The following is a 22,251-nucleotide window of genomic DNA, read 5'->3' on the forward strand; positions in this document are numbered from 1 at the left end:
TTTGAAAGCATACTCGAGCTCTCTTATTGAATTGCTCATTCAATTAGAATGCTCAAAAGCAGACTCGAGCTCTCTTATTGAATTGCTCATTAGCATGCTCAATATTATGCCTGCTCTTTAGCACGAGATTTTGAGCCTTGCGTGTCTACCATTTCACCACCAAGGCATCTTGAAAGGGTGACTGCCCCTTGACTTTTTTTTTTTTCTCCCCTACTTGGCACATTTACTTGACAAAAAATTCAAAATTAAATTCAACCATTTGCTCTAATACATAATTTTAGTGAATATGATTGACGTCACGACAATATAGAATTTCCTTATATATATTCGTGTATTTAATTTTACCACTTTCAATATCCCTATAATTTACACTCTTCATAAATCCCAAATTTACTATGATCAAGAATGGAAATATTCTTGTTCTCTTTGTTGCTATCTTAACCTTAAATATTATACACAACACAACCTCTGAAGTATGCCCAACCCTCTCTTAATATTTAGTTTTAAGAATAAACTTTGTTATAAATACTTATTGTAGTAGCAAATTCTTATTTATGTATAATTAATGTTTTTTTTTAATATTCAGTGGATTACTCATGGAAGGGACATAACCAATAGAAGATATGCAGAGGGAGAGCGACTGATCAACCCAAAAACGGTGTCGCAGATGCTGAAATTAAAATGGAAATTCGCCGCCGGTTTCGATATTACGGCGACGCCGGCCGTCGCCGATGGGGTGGTGTATTTTCCGTCATGGAATGGGAATTTGTATGCAGTGAATGCAAGCACAGGAGAACTTGTTTGGGAACAAAATCTTGGAGAGTTAACGGGCTTGCAGCCGACGGCGTCAAGTGAGAGGAACCTGAATGTCACTGTCTCGAGATCTACTCCGGCGGTGGCCGGAAAATATTTGGTCCTCGGGATTTATGGCCCTGCCGTGATGATTGCCGTGAAACGCTCCACGGGAGAGCTTGTGTGGGCATCTCAGCTTGACCCTCGCCCTCTGGCCGTTATTACTGCCTCAGCAACTTGCGTCGACGTCCCTGCAGGGTTCGTATTTTACAAGATTATACTCTCTCGTTATTAGCTTGATAACAATAAGGTTAAACTTTACAAATTTCAAATTTGACTTTCAACCGTTTAAGATGTTTATTGACTTTCTTACTTTTAGCCCATCAGCTATAAGTTAGGTTTACCTCGGTCCATTACCAACTAGGATCGAAAAGTGAATTTATCCAATGCATTTCTCTTGTCACTAAAAAAATTGTTAGTTTTTCCTGTCACTCAAAAGACACTAATACCGCGTTTGGTTGGAATGAAGGAATTATGAAGGAAATGAATTGTAATTCGGTGGAAAAAGAATAAGGTGGAATAAAGCATGTCAAATTACATTGTTTGGTAAACAAGAATAGAATTTATGGGAATTGAAATGAAAAGACTAAAACTTGGTAATAGTATTAATGATACTAATCATCTAGGGTGATCTTGTAATTCCATATTGTTTTCTTTTTCCATGTTGTACTGAATTGGAATTCATAGGGGGAGCCCTATGAATTCCAATTCAAAAAGAGGGAATTGCAATACCACCGAATTAGGCTGTGGAATTGCAATTCCTTTCAAGCAAATGGCATAATTGGGGGCTCAACGAATTAGGCTGTAATATCATTAACACAATAATTTTTATATGATTTTAACTTACAAGTTGACTTTTTGTGCTTTAGTAGGTTGAGAAAGTAGCTATAAACAGATACTACATTATAACAGAGTCTGTAGTACTCAAAAAAACTTACAAGTTCGACTCTAGCTGGAGCAACCTATTACCATTTGATCGATTCAATAAGCAATAAACAACTTAGACTGATTTATCTCTTATTTTTTATTGCAGTTTAGGGTCAGCCGTAATGCAATGCACGCCCATAAATAGTGGTTGCGGGTTTCTTTGCTCAACCAATATCATTAACACAAACAATTTTAAATTTTTATATGATTTTAAAATAAATATTTTAAAATTTCTTATAATAGGGTATGTTATGTGGGAGTATCATCGCTGGAAGTAGTTCTACCGGCCGGAGAATGCTGCACTTTCCGGGGGAGCTTAGTGAAGGTAGACATCAAAAGAGGTAAAATTCTATGGCAAACGTATACACTACCAGATAATTGTGGAAAGGTGGGAGGCTACTCTGGCGCCGCCATCTGGGGAAGCAGCCCCGCCGTGGATAAGCGTAGGGGTTGGGTTTATGTCGGCACCGGAAACTTGTACAACGCTCCGGAGGAGGTTCTGCGGTGTCAGGCGGCACAGAATAATCGAACGGGCCCTCCGACAGGGCCGGACCAATGTTTCGGGCCAGATGCTCACTTCAATTCCATCATGGCTTTGAAGATGAGGACAGGAGAGATTGTTTGGGCTAGGCAGCTAGGGGGCTATGATGTTTCCTATTTTGCATGTTTGGTTCCTAACAACCCGGATTGTCCGCCCGGCCCGAACATGGAAGCTGATTTTGGTGAGGCTCCAATGTTGGTTACCATATGGGAGAAGAAAAGGTTTAGAGATGTTGTGGTGGCAGTGCAGAAAAGTGGGTTTGCTTGGGCTCTTGATCGTGATAATGGTGATATTGTTTGGTTTAAGGTAAGCAACATAAATTTTTGGGAAAAAACACATCATTAAATTTTTTAGTTTTGCCCATTTAGATCATCCAGAAAAACAAAAAGTACAATTATCCTTGCTCACAGAAAGGTGAAACCCCTCGTCCTAAGGGTCCCAACACTTCATTGTGGATGGCCGGACACCGCGTCCTACATCATTACTCACAAAAGACGAAATCATTCTCCTCATAAGTCACTACACCCTGGCCTAATAGGATTGTAGTAGAACCTAGTGTTCACAAGAAGCCATTTTCGCAATTCATCACTTAGGGATTAAGTACGTGTTCTACCTGTGTGGGCACATATACAATTACCCTGAAAGGGATGGTGGTGAGTAGAGTATGATTCTCATACCATAATGTCACAAGTTCAATTCTTGTCAACACATTCTTAATTTTTCTGGTAACACATGATTCATTTAATGCAAACCCTCAGGTAATGACTCGATTTTCCGTCATTTAAAAAAAAGTGCAATTATAAGTTGGTTTTATTCATAGAAAGCTGGACCGGGAAGCATTGAAGGGGGCGGGTCATGGGGTGCCGCCACCGACGGGAGGTCTCGAATATACACAAACATAGTCAACGGCGATAGGCTTCCATTCAGACTGGCACCGACAAATCAAACAACAACCGCCGGTGGGTGGGTGGCTTTGGATGCTAGCACAGGCCGGATTATTTGGACCACCGCAAATCCTAGCAACGAAACGGCTCCCGGCCCGGTCACATTAGCCAACGAAGTTCTTTTCGCCGCTTCGCCGACTCCTAATGGCCCTATTTACGCAATCCACGCCGCCACCGGGAAAATAATGTGGTCATTTAACACCGGAGCCACCATCTACGGCGGTGCATCAGTGAGCGACGGTTGCGTTTATATTGGCCATGGATATTCGGTTGGCCTTCTTAAGTCATTCCACCCTACTTGGACCAATGGAAAGTATCTCTTTGTCTTCTGCATTAGATGAAGGCTTTAAAATTTTAAGCAATATGTAATCTATAATTCTATAAAAATAAGTTCATAACATTTACTTTGTCGTTGATATAAGGTACATAATTTTATACATATCAATTATTATAAAATATATAAAAATTTGATTTTATTGTGGACATTAGAATTATAACAAATCAAATCAAATCAAACCACACGAGCTACCTTTCTCTCTTATCTGATCTCTCCCCTCTTCCCCATCTAGATGGTGCATTGCACGCATGTAGAGGAAGAGTTTTTTTTTTTTTCTCTCTTTCTTTTGGCAGAATATATGGGCATGTCAATGCCTAAAAAGATGTGAATGTGATTAGAGCATCCCTACTATGGGATAATATTGAGTTTATGTCAGGAGATATTACACATGGCAAGAAAGAGAAATGTAAAGAGTGAAATTGAAGCTTATGCAAAGTGGAGTTATTGGCACAGTAAAATCACTGCATGCAATCCAAAATCAATCGCAAGAAATGTGCGTGGAGGCCAGAGCAGGCGCCCAGCAGGCGCGTGCCGCACGCGTCAGGGGCACCTGACTTTCTGTTATTTTTATTATTTTTTTTTTTAAAAAATTATATTTAATTTATTTTTTTCTTCCCTCCCATATTCTCTTTCCTAATCACATTTACAAAAATTCCTCAAAAACCGCGAATAAACTCCATTGATAAGGATGCTCTTATAATCGTGTCATATCGTCACAATTCTGACCCATAAAATTGTTAGAGGCTCAACTTCAATCAAAACTACAATCAACTTTACTTTCACACACACACATTATATATGTATATATATATATATATATATATATATATATATATATACATATTATGTTAGCTTAAATGCGGCCATTTCTTAACATGCAGATGGTGCGATTGCACCATTATTAGTTATGCAAAAACGCACAAATAGTGTTTAAAAACATACAAAAAATGCACCAATGCATCAAAAAACGCACCATTAAGTAGGCATCACGTACCACAAAACGCACCATTAAGTAAGCATAAACGTACGCACCACATAGTGTTTGAAAATGCACCATTAGATATTGTGAGATGTGGTGCATTTTTTTGTGTGTGGTTTGTTTTGTAGTACATTAGTACATTTTTTTATATGCATTTATTAACACTATTGGTAATTTTTTACATAACTTTTATATATATACTAGAGCTTGTTCCTATATATATTATAAATAACAAAAGGCACAAATTCCGATTACTTTCTGGCTAAAAATATGCAAAAAAGTTGATGAATATCCATATACACCTACATCATACTCTTGACATACTCCGGACAAAACCGCACATACAGACAAATAATAACATCTCCCATCTACATACGGAGATATTGTATTTTTCATTTTGGGAACTAGCTATATATCCATATGTATACATACATTGTTTCCATATAGCTTCTTGCTTTTTTTCCTCTTTAAATTGAAGCAAGCAGAGATTCCATGTCCAAGCCAAGCTATCTTTGGTGTTTCTTTGTCCTACAGGCATTATGGCTTCTAATGGATCAGTCCCTTGCAGAAGTAAGTGTGCACAACCTTTTTCTTTTAAACAAAAATCATCACGGGTCGTGATTTATGTAAACTCCACAAATTACATTGTGAATCAGGGTTCACCATGCATTTTCTGAACTTTAATTTAGATTATATGCATGCAATTAACATTATGTACTTGATGAAGGTTTATTGCGAGAACAAAAACTGCAACATGTACATATAATAAGTTAATTGCAAGCAAATGATCTGGACAATAAGGTGCACAATGTATAGGCAAATTATGCTATGGACCTACAATTTTAAAATTATATGTTCACAATTTTAGAACTCTATATTCATAATTTTAGATCTCAATATATAAAATTACATTACTCAATATTCACAATTTTTGAACTCTATATTCACAATTTGTTATATAGATTCAAATTTCGTGTTATACTATTGATTATTGGATATAGAGTTTTGAAATTGTGAACATATAGTTTTGAAATTGTGAACATATAGTTTTGAAATTGTAAACATAAAATTTTGTAATTGTGAATATATATAGAATTCAAAAATTGTGAATATAAAGTTCTAAAATTATGAACTCAGAGTTCTAAAATTGTGGACATGGACTTGGGTCCACCTTGTAAGGTAGATCCGAGTCCATAACATAACAACCGCAATGTATATACATGATGGACCCTGATTCACAATATAACGGACAAACTCTAATAGACTTATTAATATGCAATTACGTCTCGAGTTAAACCTAATATGTACCTCTCATAGTTTCCTAGCTACTTCTCTTTTATTAGCAACAAAGTTTGGCAATGATGTATATCAATGGTTATACCGTGGACCAGGGTTCATATTACATTGTGAACCCTGATACAAAAATTCTATATTTTTAATTAACACATTTTGTATCTATAGTTAACAGTTTTTGTACATGCAAACAAATAATTGCTGACACATAATATGATAGCTACATGTACAGATACTATCAATTGTAAGTATAAAATGTGTCAACTACAAATACAAAATCTGAAGATTATTTTTAAACCAGAACCTACAATACAAGTTAAACACTGGTCCATAGTATAATTTGCCGATGTACATCTTACTATAGGCTTTAGGAGACTGCCCTTAACTTTGCATTTGTTGCTTGAGCCGAGTCATTATAATTTATACATTAAAAAAAAAAACTTTCAAACTTCCAATAAATATATTATAGATATCATACCAAAAAAGTTCATTGACTATCTCATAATTCTCAAAATGGTCCTCATCTATTAATTCACCTAAAATGATCTATCAATCACATGTAAAAATTTACTTAAATTAATCCTCAATATAAGTATCGGAGGGCTAAAGTGAATAAATTTTACATAAATAAGGGACCATCCATTTTGTGCAAATTAATAATTGAGGACCAATCAATTTAAAAATTATGACATACATAGTCAGATGATCATTTTGGTATTAGCTGTATATTATATTTCAACTAATTAATTAGAATAATAAAAATATTCAATTATAAGGTAATAGTGAATTTAATCTGCAATTCTCACCACAATTGGTGTTGGTCCGACCCTAACTAAATTGTCCATGACTAAATTTATAAAACTATTTTAAATAATTGACCAGTTCATCCAGCTACATACTGAGCTAATTAATGACAAGCATCATAGGCTCATAGCCACTGATATATGCAATTAATTTTGGCCCCCATAACTTAATCAAGGATCTATTTAAGACAGCGAGCTTAATTAATTAATTACAAAATTCATTAAAGTCTTCTCTAGTTGATAAATAACTTATCAATCAATTTTTAGTTGACTTAACCAATTTTATTTATTTGGTTTGATCGAATAACAAAAATGAGTATTTTGTGAATAACTTTTAATTTGAGCTTTAATTTATTAAAATGAAAAAAGTTATATAAAGTAGCTTTTTAGTATTGACTGATTATATTTTCTATTTAAACTTTTATCCTTAATAGTTATTGGTTGTTATGATATTTATATTTATTTAATTTTTATTTGAATTTATATTTATAATATTAAATTATTATTAGTAATCATTTTTTTTTAAATTTATGACACTATTATTAATAATGTCAAAATTGTACTTATCTACACGTTCTCAATTAAGAAGTTGACCAAGTATTTTTACCTTTCGAACAAGTTCCTCTTATGACATTATTATATTATTATAAATGTTATACTTATCTACACGTTCTCAAGAAGTTGCCCACCAAAAACTTTGAAAAATGTTTCGGAGCTATTTTCATAACTTTTAAACTTTGCACAAATTGCGTAATCATTGTGTGGACCATGGTGCATATAATTGTATGGACTATACTATCAAATAATGTACATTTAATATACAAAATAATGTACTTTTAGTATATTAAAGATGTACATTGTATTCAGTGGAAAGTACATTATTTTGTATAATATATATTTAGTATACAAATAATGTAATTTTAGTATATTAAAAATGTACTTTTTGTTATAATCCACGCAGTGTTGTGTAGACCATGGTCCATACAGTAACTTGCCCTAATTGCCCAAGAAAAGAAAAATTCTCTCGTCCTCAGGGCCTTCACATTCCGGGTCGACGTAATAGTAGAGAGGTAAATCACGGTGACCTAGTAATTAATATTTTATGTGGAAGGATCAATGCTCAATACCAAAAAAAACTCATCACATTAATTGGGTGTAACTTTCACATTATAATTATCAAGACTCAATTGTGTGTCCTTGTGAACAAACTATTACCATAGAATCAATTGACTATGCGTACGAACAAACTTTAAAATTGATGATGTACAGACGTACTACAGTAAGGTAAACTATTAAACATGACTAACAAGACTTAATTTATTATTATTTAAAAGAAAAAAAAGGAAGTCAGATCTTTGAGACTATATAATTTTGGAGTACTAATTGTGTAAGGCTTGGCTCATTTATGCATGGCCAAATTGTTCATTCTGATGAAACATGATTATACCGAATATTAATAAAATAAATTTTAAAGATTGTATAAGATATCATTAAAAATTATTGGGGGTGTTTGGTAAATAGTTGTTAGCTATGAGTTAGTGAGTTTGACTAGTTGATAACATTAGCTGATTGTAGAAAAGTGTTTGGTAATTTAGATGTTAGCTGATAGTTGATTACACGCAAAAATGACTTTCTAAAAAAGTTGATTGAAAAAACTGCTTTTGCGCACCTTTTTGAATTTTAGCATTTGGAACCATATAATTAAGCTATATTACAAAAAAAAATAAATAAATAAAAATAAACTAATTAATCAAACACTCATATTAATTGTTTAAACAAGTCAAACAACTAATAGTCGTTAGATAAGTCAAAATTGGTTGATAAGCTAACTGTGTTACCAAACATGACTATTATCAATAATATTATGTACATAATGAACTACCTAGGAACCAACTGAATTGTTCGTGCGAGCATTAATAATACCTTAATTATACAATACATGATTGTAGCAAATATCATTGAAAAACATTACTAATTAACAATACTGGAAGCAACCCCCAACCTAACTAGTTGGACAATTTGTGATCATTTACTTAGAAAATTGCTAGTCACCTTCAGATAATCCCCTATATATGTGTATGTTACAACCTTATAATTTACACTACTCTTCATGGATTTGAAATGTATTAAGATCAAGAATGGCAATATTCTTGTTCTTTTTGTTGCAACCTTTACCATGATTATACATAACACAACTTCTGAAGTATGTCCAACTCTCTATTAGTTTCAAGAATAAACATTTTTATGTATTACAAATACTTATTGTATTTATTTATAATTGTTTTCTAATGTATTTCTGTGACTTTTTTTTTTATTCAGTGGATTACTCATGGAAAGGACATAACCAACAGAAGGTATGCAGAGGGAGAGCTACTGATCAACCCAAAATCGGTGGCGCAGAGGTTGCAATTTGAATGGAAATTCGCCGCCGGTTTCGATATTACGGCGACGCCGGCCGTCGCCGATGGGGTGGTGTATTTTCCGTCTTGGAATGGGAATTTGTATGCAGTGAAGGCAAGTACAGGAAAACTTGTCTGGGAACAAAATCTTGGACAGTTAACGGGAATTCCACCGGCAAATGTGGTGAGCGGCGTGAATGCCACTGTCTCGAGATCAACTCCGGCGGTAGCCGGAGATTATCTGATGGTCGGAATTTATTTGCCCGCCGTTGTGATAGCCGTGAAACGTTCCACCGGAGAGCTTGTGTGGGCTACTAAGCTTGACCCTCGCCCTCTCGCCCTTATCACTGCTTCTGCATCTTGCGTCGACCTTGCAGGGTTAGTATTTTGCTTATCTTTTAAACTATTTTAAATAGACTAGCCTTAACAGCTTATTGGTCTTTTTAGTTTCGGTTTGTTTTAAGTTCAAGTTTTGATGATTGACCTTTAAAATTTCTTTTGTTGGTGGGTGATATTGACCTTTTAAATTTGAACCAATCTTATTTCGACTTTCGTAAAAGTGACTGATTGGTCTTTTTAATTTGAGTCAATCTAAATTTGACTCTCAATAAGAGTGACTTATTGATATTCTTAATTTGAATTGGTCAATCTAAAAAATTTAGATTATTTTACTTTCTCGAAGTTGTTAGCTAATGTCATGAAATTTATCAAATACACAACTCTAGTGGCTGTTATTTCCTTGTCAACCAAAAAAAATAATTATTTTAAAATTTCTTATAATAGGATATGTTTAGTGGGGGTATCGTCACTAGAAGTTACTCTGCCGGCAGATCAATGCTGCACTTTCCGGGGAAGCCTAGTGAAGCTAGACATAAAAAGCGGTAAAATTCTATGGCAAACTTATACACTTCCGGACAACGGCGGAAAACTGGGAGGCTACTCCGGCGCCGCCATCTGGGGAAGCAGCCCCGCCGTCGACATACGTAGAGGATGGGTTTATGTTGGCACCGGAAATTTGTACAACGCTCCGGAGGAGGTTCTTCAGTGTCAGGCGGCTCAGAATAATCGAACGGGCCCTCCGACCGGGCCGGACCAATGTTTCGGGCCGGATGTTCACTTCGATTCTATCATGGCTTTGAAGATCAGTACAGGAGAGATTGTTTGGGCTAGGCAGCTAGGGGGCTATGATGTTTTCTATTTTGTCTGTTTGGTTCCCAACAACCCGGATTGCCCGCCCGGCCCGAACTTGGATGCTGACTTTGGTGAGGCTCCAATGTTGGTTACCATATGGGAGAAGAGAAGGCTTAGAGATGTTGTGGTGGCAGTGCAGAAAAGTGGGTTTGCTTGGGCTCTTGATCGTGACAATGGTGGCATAGTATGGTTTAAAGTAAGTTACAACATAACCTTTTCTCTGATCACGAGAAGTTAATACTCCATCCGTCCCATTTTACCTGTCTTACTTTCTTTTTTAGTTTGTCCCATAATATTGTCCACTTTTTTAAAATAAACACCACTATCATTCTATTTTTCTAATTTTGCCCTTACATGTACTTCATACTTTTCACTAAATTTATTGCCCCAATGCCCAAATTCACGCACAACATCTTATTATTTAATATCTATGCTGGGTCCACCTACTTTATTGAGTATAAAGGGTAAGAATAGTCAAATCAGCACATGAGATATTGGGGGCAAAATAAGAAATTTAGTATTCTTTTCATTGTTTCCTAAAAGTGCGTGCAAAATCAAAGTAAGACAATGAATACGGGACAGAGGGAGTAGTATTCAATATAATCTTCATACCCTGTTATGAATTATGATTGAACTGAATACTATTAGTCTCATCGTAATTTGTATTACGGTACAATTGTAGCTTACCAATTGCATAAATATACACAATTAATATAGTTAACTCCACATTAATTAATCATAGGGCAAAATAGGTAATTGATTAGTCTTGAAATGAGTGATTAAACGTGGACAACTCTAATTGAGCTGGTCAGAGCAACCTATTAGTCTTTTCAGTTTGAGCTGATTAGTTACCCCTTTGTCAACCCTTTACTAACTAGAGTTGCAAGATAGGCTTCACGCCTTTACGCAGAGTACACATTTAAGAAAAGATGATAGTTTTTCTATAAATTGAAAGAATGATAAAACGAAAAACCGTGATTCTTATAGTAAAAAGTCACCAGGTCAATTCTACCTTTTCAGTTAAGCTGGTTGTGGGTTTGACTTATATGTATCATAGATTCATAGTCTAAGTTTGTTTATTAACTATTGAGTATATGTATATGGGTGTAGAAAGCTGGACCGGGCAGCTTGGAAGGAGGAGGGATATGGGGAGCAGCCACCGACGGCAAGTCTCGAGTCTACACAAACATAGTCAACGGCGATAGGGTTCCGTTCAGGCTGGCACCGACGAACCAAACAACCACCGCCGGTGGATGGGTGGCGCTGGACGCTAGCACCGGCGAGATTCTCTGGACCACCGCGAATCCTAGCAACGAAACGGCTCCCGGCCCGGTCACATTAGTCAACGGAGTTCTTTTCGCCGGTTCGGTGGCTCCCAACGGCCCTCTTTACGCAATGGACGCCGCCACCGGAGAAATAGTGTGGTCATTTAACACCGGAGCCACCATATACGGCGGCGCGTCCTGGAGCTATGGCTGCGTGTTTATCGGCACTGGATATTCCGTTGGCCTGGCTAAGTTATTCCACCCTACTTGGACTAGTGGGAAGGAACTCTTTGCCTTCTGCATTAAAAGGCCAAGTTAATTAAATCTTTAAAAATATTCCATTATGTAATCTATAATTCAATAAAATTAAGTTAGGTATTAATAATAATTGAACTCGTGATATTTTAATATGAAAATTATATTTCACTTAAAAGTCTGCATATTAAGTAAACTTAACCAAGGATCTTGTGGTCTAGTGGCATCAAACCCTTCCCTGATTCTTGTGCTTCAATAGGTTGAGAAAGTAGTTATGAACAGATACTGCATTGTAAAACGTCTGCTCGGCCTATTCAACCTTTCATTCCGTATACGATTTTGGTTTAGATTCACAATTATTTAATTTCTTAAATTTCCTATGTAAATTATATATGGAGTTTTAAATTATCAAATCTAAAAATTATGGAAATTGATGGGGATAATAAATCCCTGATAATCAAGCTTGAGTTGTGGTCGGTAGCGAACCCTATGCGCGAGCTGGACCAGGTCCGATCCACGCCAACCGCCCTCTCATACTCTCTCGATCCCCTTATCAACCGAGCTCGGTTAAAGACCACAGACACATTTGCCTCTGTGATATTTGCACCCCAACCCTTACAGGTTGGGACTGACATACCAACGTAATCCCATCAGCAGAATGCAATACCTTTAGCATGGACTCCACGTGCCATACATGCTGCGAGATCGGAGTATGCACCCTCTTCTTTCCTATAAATAATATCGCATTTATTGCTATGAGAGGGACTTTTGACTATTTCTAGATGCTATATATAAGCTTGGGAACTTATGACTCATTGTCTCGAAACTTGAACTCCGTAATTTAAACCAACAAGCAAATAAGGTAAAGGGTCAGCAATCGGAACCGACCTTAGCACCATATCTCGTAGTTAATATCGTTCGTATATACTACATCAGAAATATTAATATGTGACAATAAGTTATATAACCTAGAGCGTAATATTGAGACCTGACAACTATAATGTCAGAAATATAAAATAGTTAAGTTGATTCTAGATTGTGGCCAAGGACAAACTATAGTGTCAAAATTATATTTTTTTCATTTAAATGTTATTGAGTCATCATAATTTATTTTTCGGCGGTTTGCCAATTGGGGTATTAGGTAGATTTATACTCTTTGTTTTTTTGAAAACAGGTAGATTTATATAGGCTATGTTTGGCAAACCTAGCTGAAAAGGTAGCTGAAAGCTGAAAAGTAGCTGAAAACTGAAAAGCTATAAGTTCGAAGCTGAAATCTGAAGAGCTGTTAAGCTAGCTGTTATTCTTAAAAGTGTTTGGTAAAATTAGCTTTTTGATATGTTGATAAACGTAAAAAGACTAAAAAGGACATCTTCATACAATTTCAGTAGTTTTAATTTTAAATAGGTTTGTTTATATATTAAAATATAAAATAGTGAAATCAATATATTTTAATAAAATATAAAGTAAGAACATATATTTGAAAACATATAAAGTAAAACAAAATGTTTATAATTTATAAGATTAGTTCATACAAAAATCAAGGTTCAAACACAAATGTCAAATTGAAATTACGACCAAACATAAGAGAAAAAAGTCAAAAAGGTTTAGCGAAAAAGGTTTTAATTGGGAAGGGTAAATGATGTCATTTCTTTAAAATAATAAGGTTAAAGATGGAACAAAAGTTAGGAAGCTACTAGCTTATTTTGAAACGCTACCTTAGATAGTGTTCAAAAATAAGCTCTTATTTTAAGCTACTAACTTATTTTAGAAACATTACCAAACAAAGCTTATAGCTTATTAGTAGCTTAAAATAAGCTATAAGCTCCTAAATAAGCTCTGCCAAACACAACCATACTCTTAGAACACGACCACGATGCTATAGCTACACAAAACTATGAACTTTATTGATTTTAAACGTGCCCGAAAGCTATAATTTGCCCACAGAGGACTGTAATAAGAGCATTTGGATGTTTTCTGATGAATGAAAGCAATCCATGAGGCGGCAGATAGCAGAATTGGTAAGAGATGGACTCTACAGAGAAGCCCTTACGCTCTACTCACACCTCCACTCTTCATCTTCTTCACTTCGCAATGGATTCACCTTCCCAGCACTTCTCAAAGCCTGTGCCAAGCTTAGGGCGATTCCTCAAGCCCAAATGATCCACACCCACCTCGTCAAGACTGGGTTCCAGTCCGATATCTACGCAGCCACTGCCCTCACCCACCTATACATGAAAATCAACAGCTTGGGTTGTGCACTCAAGGTGTTCGACGAAATTCGCGAGCCAACCATCGATTCGATGAACGCCTTCATTTCTGGGTTTTCTCAGAATGGGTATTACGGAGAGTCCTTTAGGACGTTTGGGTTACTTGATTCTTGGAATCTCCGGCCGGATTCGGTTACTATAGCTGGGGTTGTGTCAGGATGTGAGAGTGTTATACATGGTGGGCAAATGCATTGCTGGGCTGTAAAGATTGGGGTTGAGATGTGTGTGTATGTTGCAACCTCGCTTCTGACTATGTATTCCAGTTCTGGTGATGTGGTTTCAGCCACAAAGTTGTTTGGGTTAGTTGAGAACAAAAATGTGGTTTGCTATAATGCATATTTGACCTGTTTATTGCAGAATGGTGTGTCTGGGACTGTCTTGGTTTTGTTTGAGGAGATGAAGAGATCATCAGATGAAGGGCCTAATTCTGTGACCTTGGTTTCTGTTCTTTCTGCTTGTGCAGAACTCAAGAATCTGAAGTTTGGCATGCAAGTTCATGGGTCTGCTGTAAAAACTGATGAAATTCATACTATGGTTGCCACTGCCCTTGTGGATATGTATTCTAAATGTGGTTCTTGGCAGTGTGCATTTGCAGTGTTTGAAGAACTTGATAGTGAAAGGAGCTTGGTTACTTGGAATTCGATGATTGCAGGAGCGATGCTCAATGGTCGAAGTGAGAACGCCGTTGAGCTTTTCACACGGTTGGAAAGTGAAGGATTAAAGCCTGATTTAGCAACATGGAACACTATGATCATTGGATTTTCGCAGCTTGGTAAAGCAGCAGAAGCTGTTATGTTCTTTAGAAAAATGGTGTCTGCAGGTGTCAAGCCGAGCGAGAAACTAGTGACCAGTCTTTTGACAGCGTGTTCTGCGCTGTGCATGCTCGGCTCTGGAAAACAGATTCATGGATATTCCATCAGGACTGGCTGCAGCACAGATGCGTTTCTTACGACAGCAGTGATCGATGTGTACATGAAATGCGGGCAAGTTTCTTTGGCGTGCAAGGTTTTTGACGAGTTTGAGCACAAGCGCGATGACCCTGCCCTCTGGAATGTGATGATCTCGGGGTATGGAACGAATAATCAAAGCGAAGCTGCTTTTGGAACGTTTAATCGGATGCTGCAGGAGAAAGTAAAGCCGAGCTTAGCCACTTTCAATTGCATTTTATCTGTGTGCAGTCATACCGGCCAAACTAACAAAGGATGGGAACTCTTTAGAACGATGATAATGGATTTCGGCTTGACCCCAACTTCCAAACAACTTAATATTCTGATTGATCTCCTTGCTCGTTCCGGACAACTGGATGAAGCAAGAGAGCTACTCCAGAAAATACCCGTGCCTTCTGCTCCAGTTTTTGCCACGCTGCTCGGGGCTTCTGAGTGTCATTCACATCCAAATCTCGGGGAAGAAATGGCTCGAAAACTCATGGAGTTAGAGCCTGGGAGTCCTATTCCATTGGTAATCTTATCCAATCTATATGCTGGCCAAGGAAAGTGGAATGAGGCTGAAAGAATCAGAGAGACAATAAATGAGAAAGGCTTAAAGAAACTACCTGGCTATAGCTTGATAGGAGTGGCATAAAAAACCAGACTTGCCCAAATGTCTCTCTGTGAGTCTGTGACAATGGATAGCTATGGATAGCTACTCTAGCAGACACCAGCAAAAACTTATCCAACCAAGCATTTCTTGGGCAGAAAGTCTAAGTCTTGATCAAAGAAACCGAGGAGGCGAGCTAGCTACACCTGCAGCTCTATCACCCACCAAAATTCCTCTGTCTGTATGAAGTCCTCGATTTTTGGTGGGATTAATCTCCAGCTGTCCCACCCAATAGAAGTGTCTACAATGCAGCGAGGGGATTAGTCATTGTGTTTGATGGTGAAAATCCTGGGCTACACCCAAAAAAAAAAAAAAAAAACAATGATGTCCAACTAATTGTTGGGCTCAAACTGGTGCTTTTGGATCTTGACCATTCTCAGCTATTTCTGGTTTTTGGAGCTTGGGCCTGATTTTAGAACAAGGTAAAACTTTATTGGGTTCTTAATTCTTATTCATATTCTTGACCCAAAAATCCCAGAAGGAATCTTACCCAGTCATAATCTTGCTGTCTTCTGTCTAATTGTTAGTCTATCTCACCCAATTGTAGTACAAACAGAAGGGATATCATGTGTGGGAGTACACATGTACAATCTTGTACTTCTTCACAACCCATGTTGTGCATAGCCTATGTACTAACATGGTACTGCACATTGTTACCCATTATCATTTTGCCTGTCTTGTATTTATATATATACTGGATGAAAGAATGGAATCATATTCATTGTAAGCCCAAAGTCGAATTCGAACTTGTAACTTTGTGATTACCAAGTCAGTCAACTTGACCAACTCGGTTGAGGTTATCCGTCCTCATTGTCTACCTTGATTTGAGGAAAAGCATTTGATTAAAGGTGGAATAGTTCAATAGGGTCGGCATGAGAGCACATGTGGCCTTTTATAAATAATGCATCATGTGTTCTCAGGTCGCCCCTGTAGATCTATTTTCCACCATCCTATCCATTATCCAGGTTTGATCATGTACCCTTTTTTTTGTTTTGTTTTTCATATTGTACTGATATTCGTATTTTGTAGGATGAGATTGATCCGGTCGAGTCTAGGTCAGACTCCATTGAAGAGTGACTCACAAGGCGTTGTTGCATACACCATGTTCTCCTTTAGTTGAACTATCTGTAATTCTTTTTTATATCAAATAATTCGCAATTGAATTATTGCTTAATCTTCTTCAAGATTATTACTAATAATAAAATTTTGAAGACTTGTTAGTCATTTTTTGTTTTCTGAATATTATAATATTACAACATTTGGTTATTGAGTTTATTTTGCAGTGATATTTTCACCATTATAAAACTAATGAGATTCAACTTACCATTCGTGCCATACCTATAAAATTTGACTTTGACTCTTTAACACAACATATATACAATCCTCCCATCGTATAGCTTGCTTATCAACTTCCCCAAAATGCTGGGTCGACATTATATAAAATTTTTACATTAAAACAAAAATATATAGGCAAAAATTTGTGTGAGATCGGCTCACGGTTCTCAATCCATAAGACGAGTCGAATATTTGATTAATGATGATCAATTATTAAATTCGACCCATTTTACAGGTCTCGGATTGAGACCCGTGAGACGATCTCCCAGTGTTATCCAAATGTACAGTGGTCTATATATTGGGCTTTCAAGCTTTTATTTGGGCCTTGACTTTGATTACACAATCCGAAGAACACGGCCAAGAAATCTTTCATGGCGCCATGGACACTGAACTTCAGACCACAACTGGATAAGAAGAATATCCGACTTCTTGTCCTCATCGTATCCACAAATTATTTTTAGTTTTTTTTTTTTTTTGGGTGTATGGGTAAAATTCTTGAAATTCCATTTTCTTCAACCTCTTGTTCTCTCCCTCTCTGCAACCAAAGAAACTGACTTTATTATACATGTCTTCAGTATGTTCATCGTTCAATTTCCGGGTAATGGTGGCTCTTCAACCCCATTGGAAGCACATTAATAAGAATTTGTGTTACTGGGCATTGTCGCATTCCAGGAGAAAGCTTGGGTTCTCTTCTTTTAGCCATGAAGAAGATTCTCCCTCGCCCACCAAACAAAGCCAGGTAATTTTGCAAAGATTTTAGTTCAGTTAAAAGAAGATTTTAATGACATTCTTGAACAATGTGATTGTAAAGGATGAATCTTTAAGGTTGTTTCTCACAGACTACTGGCTATGATCCTTCAGAGGAGCTCTTTGGACTGGCATCTGATTTGCACCCAAGGTATTTGATTTCTAGTCTTTCTTGATAAAATGAAGCTTATCTGCTTATGAGTGAATTTATGAACTCTTGCCCACAAAAAGGAAAATTCCGTTGCCCCAAGCCCCACACCCATGACAAGGTAAATGACCGTGACTTAGCGGCCTATAGCATGATTTTTGAGTGAAATTCTCGCGCCCCTAAGTCCCGGCCTAATGGAATAGTGGAAGAGTAAATCACGGTGGCTTAGGTACATTAGGTGTAACTCCCATATTGCGGTGGTAAAGGCTCGATACTGTGTTCTTGCCCACAATCTGGATATAACTCTAACACTATGGGGTCAGGGCTCGATCTGTGCCCTTGCCCACAATCTACCGCCTAGAAATGGCGGTACCAATTGTGTGTAACTCCTATACTACGGTGGTCAGGTTCAATCCTGTGTCCTTGCCAACAATCTATCGCCTAGGAACCAACCAACTGAGTTGTCCATGTGGGCTGAATTTATGAACTTTGGTGTTAACTGTTAAGTAAAGATGCCAAAGATTATATTGAAATCAGGGTCCTAAATCTTAGGTTTTTAGTTCTATAGTCTTTGCTATTGGTTTACTGTCACCCCTATTGAGCATTATTCACAAATGTGATGACCAATTATTTCACAAGTGATAGCCATTAGTTTTATGGTGTTGAAGGTTTAGTTCAGCTTCAATGAACATTACACTGACAAAGATTCTGTCAAACATGGTGGAAATTTGAGAGGGCTTATGCTATATCTGTGTTAGTCTTTGGGAAGGAAATGTTTTGGACTGACAAAAAACCTTAATTAGGAATTGACAAATGTAAGCAGAGTTAGTTGAGTTTGTTCAATTTGCCTTTTTTATCTTTCAGAGAAGTTGTTTCTGGTGCTTCAAAACCGAGATCGTGGTTTGGCCCGAATGGACAGTATATAAGAGAATTGCCTTGCCCAAGCTGCAGAGGAAGGGGTTATACCCCATGTACCGAATGTGGAATCGAGAGATCTAGGCTGGACTGTTCTCTATGTACTGGAAAGGTAGTGATAAAAGTGTGTTTATTTTGGATCTTTGGCTTTTGAGCCTCATGATTAATTTAGGGTTCCCATTTATCTCAGGGTATAATTACTTGCCATCAGTGCTTGGGGGATTGCGTTATTTGGGAAGAGTCTATTGATGAAAGACCATGGGAGAAAGCTCAATCAATGTAAGTCAATCCCGCTTAAACTATAACTAGATTGCAGAATTTGTGTATTGCATGGATCGAGAAAGATGAGTTTATCTAAGAATGCATAGCTTTTGAAGAATGAAGTTTCCCACGAGCCTTTTTGCAGATCGCCGTTTAAAATGAAGGAGGATGACGAGGTAGATAATTTAGATATAAAGCTAGACGCGAAGAGGAAAACCAAGCGTGTATATCAATCTCCGAGGCCAGAAGTTAATTTGAAGATCAGCCGGTCATTAAAAGTTCGTTAACTTTTTCCCTCTTAACTTTACCCTAGTCCTTGCTCAAAATTCTGCAATCATAACTTCATTCATTTCCCTTGTATAGTGAGGTTACTGGCTCGTTTTTGTTACATGATATATACTCTACATTTCTACATTGCGGGATTGTTTGAATTGCTATTGGCCGTTTCAGTTTCAGACTTTACGATCTTGTGGTTCATTGGCTGTTAATATCTAATTTATGATAGATCGAGCCAAAACTGGATGATTGCAGAGCCTGAATGCCAAAACTGGACTGTTTAGTAAGAGGATGAAAATTATCCATGGCGATCCCACGCTTCATGCACAGAGAGTGGCTGCTATTAAGGTTTGATGATTAACGTCTCAACTGTCTCGAGCTAATGAACCAGACCTCAGAGGTTGTGTTTGAAGAACTTTTGTCTATGCAGAAGGCCAAAGGAACAGCTGCTGCTAGGAAACGTGCTTCGGACGCTATGAAAAACTACTTTCGAGATCCAGAAAACCGTCGCAAGAGAAGTCTCTCCATGAAAGGTCCATTTCTTCTTCTTCTTCTCCTCCTCCTTAACGGTTATAACCAAAACATCTTTGTTTGTTGTTGTTAAGAGTCTACATTGGAAAATAAGAGAAACATACGGGTTTCTAAGGCCATGGGATTGGATTATGTCTTTTAGTGTGGTTTGCCCCAGGGTATCAGGGCTTGTTCGGTCCACTTTGTGTTCACCTGGTGTGTCGTTTTACCTAACAGCTCTCTCGTTCCTATGCAGGAGCGAGATTCTTCTGCAGAAACTGCGGGAAAGAAGGGCATAGGATCAACTACTGTCCAGATATTAAGAACCTGGACCGACGTTTTAGGTGTCGTGTATGTGGGGAAAAGGGACATAACAGACGAACCTGCCCAAAGTCGAAACTAAGCATACCTAAGAGAAAGGTGAAAAAGAATCTCCATTGCACAACATGTGGAGAAAGAGGGCATAACAGAAGGACATGCCCTGAGAAAACTGACCTAGACTCGACTGGATCAGCCACGAGCATCAGCTCTGCTGCCTCGACTAAGAAACCGTATACCTGCAGCTTGTGTGTCACCAAAGGGCACAACAGCAGAACATGTCCCGAAAGAAGCAAATACATGGAAACGGGACATAACAACAGACGAAGAACGCCCCCGAGGCCAAAACTGGTTGTACCTAGGAGAACTATGATAAAGAATCTTCATTGCAGAATATGTGGAGAAGAAGGGCATAATAGAAGGACCTGCCCCCAAAACAGCACTTCTGCTGGCAACTAAGAGAGTAACAAGTTTTTGTGTATTTGCTTTATTTGTTATTCTTGCATACATATGTAAATGTTGTATTCTTGTCTCTTGCACCAACCTATTTCTTTGGCATTTTAGTCGTCGTCTTCTGAAGTGATTGCTCGGTTCAAAGCCCGTTTGCCGTGCTGTTGTAATTGGAGATGTTGTAAGGTGTATTACACTAATTGGGAGTTTAATCGATACTTTTATTTATCGTTTTTGTTGTTGTTGTTGTTGTTGTGTAGAAAGACGATTGATTTTGGAGAAATTAAAAGTCGAGTAACAAATTTAAGAAATAACAATAATTGATACATTTATTAAAGTAGTGATGGGGATGGAATAAAATTGATAATTTTTTTTTTTTTTTAATAATAAAAGAGTATTTGTTTGCAGGAATATGTAGCTTGTAAAGTATATATAAACTATGTCTATTATTTATATTGTATTAATTTGTTAACTTTAAATAGAATCTCTGGAAATCAACATTCATAAGTGTGTTTGTAGTTCAGTGGATAGAGCGTTTGTTTCCTAAGCAGAAAGTCATAGGTTCGACCCCTACCTGACGCTTAAGAATGAATGTTTTTCATTTCAAAATAAAAAAATAAAAATGGTACTCCCTTTTAAATAAAAACAAACCATTGTGATTTGGTGAACATTTTTCTCCCACCCTCACGTTGAGCACGAATTTCTAATTGCAAATACATTGTTAGGTAGTTTGTAATGGATGGGGATAGAGGGTAAGGGAGGCTAAGGCTTTAACTTTTCTAATGAATGGATTCCTTATCAGAACATAGTAAATTGGGTAATCAACGCTATCAAGTTCAATCTAATCATTTTTGCTAGAAGTCAAACATAACATACTTAGCTTTGACAACACTTAACGCCATCACGGAAAGTGTAATATTTTTTTAAGAAAAAATGTACGGAGTATTATATATTTTAAATCAAAATGTAATCTTTAAAGATTGAACAATTATTTATGACAAAAAATGTAATCACTGATAAATTGATTGATTCTCACTTTTGAGAAAAAAAATGTAATACTTATGAGCAAAAATATGATCATTTTAATGAAACATGTATTATTTTTAAATCCAAATGTAATATTAAGAGTTGAAGAGTTACTTATAAGAAAAATTATAACAATTATGATGAAAAGTGTAAAACTTATAAAAAAAAATCTGATCCATTCATGGTGGAGGATCTATGAAATTAAACGGTCTCATTGAAAATTTTGTCAAATTTTTTTCATCATCCAAACGGAAGACTTTATGTGTATTTCGAATATCGAAGCTCACTTTAATGTGTAAAAGCACACTTGAAGGGAAAAGAATTCATAATAAATAAATATAAAACTACTAGAAACCAATAAAAGAAACTAGATACAAAAATTGTCATCAATCTTACTCTATTAATACATGAAACTACTGTGATTGAAACCAATAAAACAAACTAGATATGGCGGAAGGCGACCAAATCGATCTGGTCGCCTTCTACGGAGAAGGCGACCTTTTAGCCGCCGTCGTAGATGGCAACTGACGACAAATCGGTACGTAGTCACCAGAAATTCGTCGTTGCTTGCCGGAACTCGTCCCCGGTCGTCGGACGGATACAAATGACCTGTAAT

The 22,251-nt window shown here is 36.9% G+C and overlaps 4 protein-coding genes across 5 annotated transcripts; all 4 read left to right on the forward strand.

Annotated features, from left to right (window-relative positions):
- Window positions 1-395: 395 nt before the first annotated feature.
- On the forward strand, window positions 396-3,644 carry LOC116024457 (polyvinylalcohol dehydrogenase-like). The gene is made up of 4 exons (XM_031265350.1): window positions 396-473; window positions 587-1,050; window positions 2,023-2,626; window positions 3,141-3,644. Exons 1-4 carry the CDS (start codon window positions 396-398, stop codon window positions 3,603-3,605), a joined length of 1,611 nt encoding a protein of 536 aa, XP_031121210.1. The 3' UTR covers window positions 3,606-3,644.
- A 5,142-nt stretch (window positions 3,645-8,786) lies between these two features.
- On the forward strand, window positions 8,787-11,925 carry LOC116024458 (polyvinylalcohol dehydrogenase-like). Its single transcript, XM_031265352.1, has 4 exons — window positions 8,787-8,879; window positions 8,996-9,453; window positions 9,859-10,462; window positions 11,377-11,925. Exons 1-4 carry the CDS (start codon window positions 8,787-8,789, stop codon window positions 11,848-11,850), a joined length of 1,629 nt encoding a protein of 542 aa, XP_031121212.1. The 3' UTR covers window positions 11,851-11,925.
- Window positions 11,926-13,674: 1,749 nt separating this feature from the next.
- Window positions 13,675-16,915, forward strand: LOC116025117 (pentatricopeptide repeat-containing protein At2g02750). The gene is made up of 2 exons (XM_031266212.1): window positions 13,675-16,614; window positions 16,679-16,915. Exon 1 carries the CDS (start codon window positions 13,781-13,783, stop codon window positions 15,632-15,634), a length of 1,854 nt encoding a protein of 617 aa, XP_031122072.1. The 5' UTR covers window positions 13,675-13,780; the 3' UTR covers window positions 15,635-16,614; window positions 16,679-16,915.
- A 255-nt stretch (window positions 16,916-17,170) lies between these two features.
- Window positions 17,171-20,844, forward strand: LOC116025122. 2 transcript variants are annotated; one of them, XM_031266219.1, is made up of 9 exons: window positions 17,171-17,470; window positions 17,560-17,723; window positions 17,824-17,882; window positions 18,744-18,906; window positions 18,985-19,073; window positions 19,201-19,333; window positions 19,587-19,679; window positions 19,762-19,864; window positions 20,098-20,844. In XM_031266219.1, the coding sequence occupies exons 1-9, from the start codon at window positions 17,467-17,469 to the stop codon at window positions 20,616-20,618; spliced, it is 1,329 nt and encodes a 442-aa protein (XP_031122079.1). In that variant the 5' UTR covers window positions 17,171-17,466; the 3' UTR covers window positions 20,619-20,844. The 2 variants fall into 2 exon arrangements, with proteins under 2 accessions (XP_031122079.1, XP_031122078.1); XM_031266218.1 differs by having other exon boundaries at window positions 17,173-17,723.
- The last annotated feature ends 1,407 nt before the right edge of the window (window positions 20,845-22,251 follow it).

Source organism: Ipomoea triloba, chromosome 7, assembly GCF_003576645.1.
Source record: "Ipomoea triloba cultivar NCNSP0323 chromosome 7, ASM357664v1".
NCBI lineage: Eukaryota > Viridiplantae > Streptophyta > Magnoliopsida > Solanales > Convolvulaceae > Ipomoea > Ipomoea triloba.

Excerpts from the sequence above, each read along its gene's own strand:
- LOC116024457 (XM_031265350.1), top strand. The coding sequence starts at position 396 with ATGATCAAGAATGGAAATATTCTTGTTCTCTTTGTTGCTATCTTAACC. Across the intron at positions 1,051-2,022 it reads TGCGTCGACGTCCCTGCAGG|GGTATGTTATGTGGGAGTAT; the intron begins GTTCGTATTTTA and ends TTCTTATAATAG. Across the intron at positions 2,627-3,140 it reads GTGATATTGTTTGGTTTAAG|AAAGCTGGACCGGGAAGCAT; the intron begins GTAAGCAACATA and ends TTTTATTCATAG.
- LOC116024458 (XM_031265352.1), top strand. The coding sequence starts at position 8,787 with ATGGATTTGAAATGTATTAAGATCAAGAATGGCAATATTCTTGTTCTT. Across the intron at positions 8,880-8,995 it reads TACATAACACAACTTCTGAA|TGGATTACTCATGGAAAGGA; the intron begins GTATGTCCAACT and ends TTTTTTATTCAG. Across the intron at positions 9,454-9,858 it reads TCTTGCGTCGACCTTGCAGG|GATATGTTTAGTGGGGGTAT; the intron begins GTTAGTATTTTG and ends TTCTTATAATAG.
- LOC116025117 (XM_031266212.1), top strand. The coding sequence starts at position 13,781 with ATGAGGCGGCAGATAGCAGAATTGGTAAGAGATGGACTCTACAGAGAA.
- LOC116025122 (XM_031266218.1), top strand. The coding sequence starts at position 17,550 with ATGTCTTCAGTATGTTCATCGTTCAATTTCCGGGTAATGGTGGCTCTT. Across the intron at positions 19,680-19,761 it reads AGAGAGTGGCTGCTATTAAG|AAGGCCAAAGGAACAGCTGC; the intron begins GTTTGATGATTA and ends TTGTCTATGCAG. Across the intron at positions 19,865-20,097 it reads GAGAAGTCTCTCCATGAAAG|GAGCGAGATTCTTCTGCAGA; the intron begins GTCCATTTCTTC and ends GTTCCTATGCAG.